Source organism: Echinops telfairi, unplaced genomic scaffold, assembly GCF_000313985.2.
Source record: "Echinops telfairi isolate 266 unplaced genomic scaffold, ASM31398v2 ScPeMD7_2291;HRSCAF=2852, whole genome shotgun sequence".
Classification (NCBI taxonomy): Eukaryota; Metazoa; Chordata; class Mammalia; order Afrosoricida; family Tenrecidae; genus Echinops; species Echinops telfairi.
In genome coordinates, this window is record NW_022106189.1 from 48,334,679 (window position 1) to 48,340,845 (window position 6,167).

The following is a 6,167-nucleotide window of genomic DNA, read 5'->3' on the forward strand; positions in this document are numbered from 1 at the left end:
GAGAGTGTTTCTCGAGTCCCCACTCTGGGTCCAGGGACCGGCCTTGGTGGCTGGGGGTCACTCCTTGGGCGGAGCCTGAGAAAAATGTTAAAAGTTCCTCACACAGGCTTCCATGTCGGTCACTGGCCACGCCAGACATGCGTCGGGACCTCCGGTGTGCGGCTCCTCTCCCCCTTTCTTGAAAAAAAAAAAGAAAGAAAAGATAGTAGTAAATATTAAAACACTAAAACAAATTTCATTTATTTATTTATAGCGCAAACTTAAAAGGGGTTGAGATAGAGATCTAATGAGAAGGCGTTACGTTTTAACCTAGCTGCACACACCTCGTTCACTTGCCAGTGCCTTCTGCAGGACAGCAAGGCTTGCCCATCAGAGGGGATGCATTAGAGATTCACACACTGCCATGGAGCCGATGCCGGCGACTGTAGCCACCCTCGAGGACAGTGTAGACCTGCCCAGTGAGTTTCGGAGACTAACCCTTTCTCCTGAGGACCAGCAGATGGTTTCAGACTGCTGGCTAGCAGCCCAACTCCTCACCACTGCACCACCAGGGCTCCGTGTCTTTCTCCATCACTTAAAAACTGAAACAACTTTCAAATGGGTCCAAAGGGAGATCTAATGATAAGATACTACATTTTAACATAACTGTGTCTTCCATAATTGGTTTTACAATGCTCTCTCTCTGATAACAATGCTATTTACACCCTCAACCTATGATCAGAGTGGACTTGCACCATCATCCATAGCTTTCTGTAAACCAGGTGTTCTGATACCATTCCTGCCTTTGGATTTGAGTTTTACTATTTACCTACAACCCTTGCATCACACAGGCTAGTCACTAGTGTGCTTCTTGCAAATGGACTTGATGCCTCACTTAGATGGCTGCTTGTGTGAGAATAAGTCTTTAAGACCCCAGACTGTTCCTTCTGCTAGCTGGGCACCATCTAGTCTCTTCACCGCACTTTGCTACACCACCCATAACTTCAGGGATCTCTTCGTGAGGGCACATGTGGGCCAGGGCCATGACATAAGAGCTAACTGTTCTTAGATCGAGGTCAGATGTGAGCCCCAAATCCACTCATGCCCATGGTTTAAATATGTCTTGAGTTTGCCTTACTACAGAAATTTGCTGACATTGTTGGTTTTTATGTTTTGTTTTATGATCCCTCAGAGTCCATTAGCCTGTAATGGTCAGTTCTCCTGATGCTTAGTGTCTGCCACTTGGAGGGGAGGTCTGTCCTCACATCCCCGTGTGGCACAGAAAAGGCGGTGGTGCCGAGCACAGGCAGTGACCCCGCTGTGTCCTGCAGGGCCGTGTGGCTGCCAACCATGGTGGGACTTAAGAAAGTGAATCTGGAAGTGGTCTCCCTGCTGGGTTTTATGTGACTTTTAAAGTTTTCCAGAGTTGTAGAACTTGATGTTATCTTTCTTTCTGAAATGGTCGCTCCTCTAGACACTTGAATCCAGACACAGAACTGAGGAGGTACTTCGGTGCTCGAGCAATCCAGGGGGATCAAAGGTAAGCTCTACACTGAACTGTGTGTCCAAAGCAGCCTCACCTTAGCCATAAAGATAAGTCCCTGAGCGCCGCCTCCTTTACATGAGACCAGAAGAACTAGGTGGTGCCCGGCTACCATTACCAACCATTTTGATCAACGATTCCATAGAAGAATCCTGATCAAAAGGGGGAAAATGCACAACAGAATTTTTAATTCTCATCAACTCTGCCTTTCTGGATCCATTGGAGGGAGGAAGGATGACCTCCAAAGCCGCGGCCATGCAATTATTTTTAACCCTTAAGTCAGCACATGTCCCCCAGGTCTCGGCAGAGACAGCGCTCATACATCAAGTCCATGTGGCTGACGAACCCCAAGAGCACCTGGCCTCGGTACACCAAACCAGGTGAGGGCTGTGGGGCCAGCGGGGCTTGTGTAGACGTCCTGGAGTGAGGGATGCATCCCAATGAGGAGTCTGCCTCTGAGTCCCTGGTGGACTAAAGTTCGCAGTTTAGAAACTGGGGTGGTCTGTGGTCCCTCACTCCCCCACCTGTTCTGTAGGAGGCATTCAGCCTTTACAGAGGGGTGGGAGTGGGGGTGGTGGCTTGGAAAGTCATCTGGAGCCACTGGCCTCCCGTGTCCAGTGTCCTTGGGGCCTGAGGCTGTAGGGTGGGACAGGGATACCATGTGTGTGTGCAGATGATAGCTCAGGGCTCACTGCTGCCCTGTCCTTGGCAGGGAGGGCCCAAGAGCGGGCAGGCTGTGTCCAGTGGGTCTGTGTGGTGCTCCTGTCCTCCCAGCACCTGAAGCTGGAGGTCCGGGGCCTCTTGTGGGATGGATGGGAAGTTGGAGGCTGAAGGGGGTTGGTGACATCAACCTCATCCCAAAGAGGCTGGGGTTCTTACAGTGGGCCGAGAGGAGAAAGGGGCCCCCTCCAGGCTTTCATGTGGTCCCTCAGGCAGGGCTGGTTCTGAGAGAAGCTCTAACCTATGGGGTGCTGCTCCCAGCGCCCTGAGCCCATGCCCTCACTCATCCCCAGGGCTCTCGATGCGGCTGCTGGAGACAAGGAAGGGGCGCTCCCTATTTGCCTTTGAGCACAACGAGGAGTACCAGCAGGTGCAGCACCGGTTCCTGGCTGCCGTGGACTCCATGGAGCCCAACAACATCGTGGTACGTCCAGCCCACCCCCAGCCTGACCCACACGGCCACCCCTGTGCCTGGCCCGACCACCCTGGGCCTGCCCATAAGCGCCTGTGTGCAGACAGCTTGACCTGTGGCCGTATGATGTGTGTTGGGGGCCACACAGCACACCTTGTCCCAGGGTCACCTGCCCTGTGTACTGAGCTGCCCTCCTCCCTTCAAGCCCAGCTGTCTGGCACAGAGCTGTTGTCCTTGTACACCTGTGTCCCAGGTGGGAAGCTATGCTGCTAGATTCTTCTCACTGGGCTGGGGCGGCCCACAGTGGCCACAGCTGGAGTCTGTGTCCCTATGAGCTTGTGTCCTTGTGTCCTTACCTCTTAAGTGCTTAAAGGCAGGACCCTTTTGGCCAGCAGGTCCTGCTCCAGACAAGCCCCTACCACGTGGACTCACTCCTGCAACTCAGCGATGCCTGCCGGCTCCAGGAGGACCAGGAGACGGCCAGAGACCTCATAGGTGAGCACGTGGGCCAGGCAGTCTAGTCTAAGGTGACCAGACGTCCCGCTTTTGGCGGGACATTCCTGATTTTTGGCATTTTTAAAAAGTCCTGATTTTTGGAAAGAATGCATAACAAGCTAGGGAACGGTCTATTTGATCCATACAGACCAAATTTTTAATCAAGAACACCCACACCCACCCCTACCCGGGTCAATGGCGTCCCGCTTTAAATCTGGTCACCTTAGTCTAGTCCCATCAGCTGACAACAGTGCACACGCCCAGCAGACGAGGACCTTTCCTTCAGCCCTGTCGTGTGTCGGGGCTCGCTCCACGGGGTGGCTGCTGGGTGGTGACGGGAACAGCATGAGCACGCATGGTCATGTGTCTGCACCTCTGGGTGCTCCGGCTCCACCTCAGTGCAGGCTGTCCATCTCTCGGCGGATGGACATGCGTGCAGAGCCCTAGGCTCCAGGCTTGTCATCACCAGCCGAGCAAGGGCCTGTGGTGAGCAAGTGTCTGTCCACAGAGCGGGCGCTGTACAGCATGGAGTGCGCCTTCCACCCCATGTTCAGCCTGACCAACGGGAGTGCCCGGCTGGATTACCGCAGGCCCGAGAACAGGTGAGTGCTGCCACCACCCTGTACAAGGGTGGCCCACAAACCCACTCCAAGACACAGCTACAACCTGTGTTTCTGCGTGTGAGACACGAGGAGCAAGCACATCTGAGATGGAGTCACTCTCCATGCTTTCCTGCCCACGCCCCCACAGCCATCACTGCCTGCCAGCCTCACCCCACCTGTCCCTGAGCCCCGGTGCTGTGACATGCAGGGGTCTCCAGCCTCCCTGCCTGCTGGGTATGAAGTGGCTCTGCCAACTTCTTGTGTGTCTTATCTCTCTGGCTGATTTCCTAGTTCTTCTAGACTATAATAAGTGTCCATGTTAGCACATCCAGGCCATAAAGGGAGAGTCGGCTCTTGATGCAGTAACAGCTGCATGATAGCACAGATTTGTGACCAGCGGGACCAGAGAGTGAGGAGACCGGCACCGTGATTACACTGCATGCCTTAAACTCTTGTCCGCAAACGAGCTTCTAGAGCTTCGCATGACAGGCAGCCCTGGTGGTTTCAGGGCATAGAGAACATGCTAGGAAAGCAGCACTGAAGTGCCACCACCACCCCTGCCCCGCACGAGTCCCCCCCTCCCTGCCTGGGCACCACTTGATGGTATGTAAACTGTTTAGGAGCTTCTTCCTGGCACTCTACAAGCAGATGATGTTCCTCGAGAAGCGGGGCTGCCCACGCACGGCCCTGGAGTACTGCAAGCTCATCCTGAGGTGAGTGCCTGCCCCGGGCGTGCATGTCTTGCCCCATGCCCCCACACTGTGACACCTTCCTCTGCCCCAAAGCCTGGAGCCCAACGAGGACCCCCTGTGCATGCTGCTGATGGTGGATCACCTGGCGCTGCGGGCCCGCAGCTATGAGGACCTGACCTGCCTCTACATGGACTGGGAGGTAGGTGTAGCTGCCAAGCACCTTAGGGGCCCACTGGTGCCTAGCTCACCTGCTCTTGGCTCGGTGAGGGCCAAGAAGGCACATGGAAAGGGGCCTGATGGAGACCATTGACACTTAGCTGCTGCACGTTTCTGAGTGACTGAGTAGGTGGTCAGGCAGTTGGCACAGCATGGCTAGAAGCTGCCAGCTGCCTTGAGTCCCAAGTTCAGGGTGGGTCAGCCTGTGCCTCTAACAATTGTGTGTGTGTGCAGACAGCAGAGCAGTTCTGACTGGAACCAAGACACGGTGCTTAGTAAGGGTGGCCTGGAGCACACCTGATGTGTGCCCCACCTGTCTGGGACTGGATGCAGGGAGATGGACTCCTGTGCCCGCTCACACACTGCCTGGCTCCGTGTGCTTGTGCAGGTGTGGCCTGGGCAGGGTGGCCTGGCAGGCTTCAAAGTGTGCCAACAGGACCCTTCTTGCACGCCGGCTGCAGATGGGTGGGAAAGAGTGAGACTCTGGGAAGATGGTGTGGGTGACCTCAAATGGGTCTGAGTCTGCTGTCAGGCAGCGCTGCCTGGCAGGCCAGCAAGCCCTCGAGCCCACCACAGGGTGGGCTTTTAGAATGCCCATATCACACAGCTGCCAGTAAACCTATGAGACTGAGACCCATATGCAGAGCACCTGCAGAGATGTGACAGTGTGGTTGGCCAAGGACTCTCCTCTCTGTGGTCTCGTTTCTTGGGCAGGCAGGAGGTGGGGGTGGGCGCAGGTGACATTCCTGACCATTTTTGGGGTGCACTGAGTCTGAGATGTGAGGAGAATGGCCATGGGGACCCCAGGAGCAGGCCACCCTTGGCCACAAACTGGAGTCTGCTCTTTGCCCAAACCCAACCCCATTGTCTTGTAGGTGCACCGGAACCTGTCGCAGCTTCCTAACTTTGCCTACTCTGTGCCACTGGCCTACTTCCTGCTGAGTCAGCAGACGAACCGCTCCTCCTATGAGATTGCCATTGCCAGGGAGAAGGCCTCTTTCCTGATCCGGCAGGCACTCATCATGTTCCCTGCAGGTGGGTGCAGGGGCCAGGCTCCCTGAGGGGCGTGGGGAGCATAGGCGGAGGACAACAGCACCCCTACTCCAGCCAGGCATAGCGTCCACTGCACCGAGTTGGTGTTGGTGTTGACAACTTGCTTGGAACAGGAACAAGTCAGTCGGAGCAGGACCTCAGTCCTCTTGGGATGGACCTTCCTCTGGTGTCTGGGTACTCAGGATGGCGTGGTTGCTCAGCGGTGGCCCTCAGCCCCATCGTGTCCATTCCTAACAAACCTGTGCCCAGAGCAACGTGAGGCCTGTTGTACTGGGGAGAGCACTGCTTCCCTACCAAGACCCCAGTGCTAGGGCCACTGGGGACAGCAGGTGGGCTGTGCAAGCCTAGAGAAGGCGCCCACCTAGATTGGAGGTGCTGCCCGAGTCTGGTGGGGATGGGCCAGAATTGGGTGGAGAGCAGAGCCTCAGACACCAGTGTGTGACACAGATGAAAAG

At 55.6% G+C, this 6,167-nt stretch overlaps 1 protein-coding gene across 1 annotated transcript in view; it reads left to right on the forward strand.

The window, feature by feature from the left end:
- The window catches only part of TCF25 (transcription factor 25), a 26,615-nt gene that overhangs the window by 13,273 nt on the left and 7,175 nt on the right, over positions 1 to 6,167 (forward strand). Inside the window, exons 5-12 of the mRNA XM_045293584.1 lie at positions 1,454 to 1,519; positions 1,820 to 1,902; positions 2,536 to 2,666; positions 3,050 to 3,149; positions 3,658 to 3,751; positions 4,372 to 4,464; positions 4,537 to 4,642; positions 5,535 to 5,694. Of these exons, the coding sequence (XP_045149519.1) occupies positions 1,454 to 1,519; positions 1,820 to 1,902; positions 2,536 to 2,666; positions 3,050 to 3,149; positions 3,658 to 3,751; positions 4,372 to 4,464; positions 4,537 to 4,642; positions 5,535 to 5,694 (833 nt within the window). The remainder of the gene's footprint in view (positions 1 to 1,453; positions 1,520 to 1,819; positions 1,903 to 2,535; positions 2,667 to 3,049; positions 3,150 to 3,657; positions 3,752 to 4,371; positions 4,465 to 4,536; positions 4,643 to 5,534; positions 5,695 to 6,167) is intronic.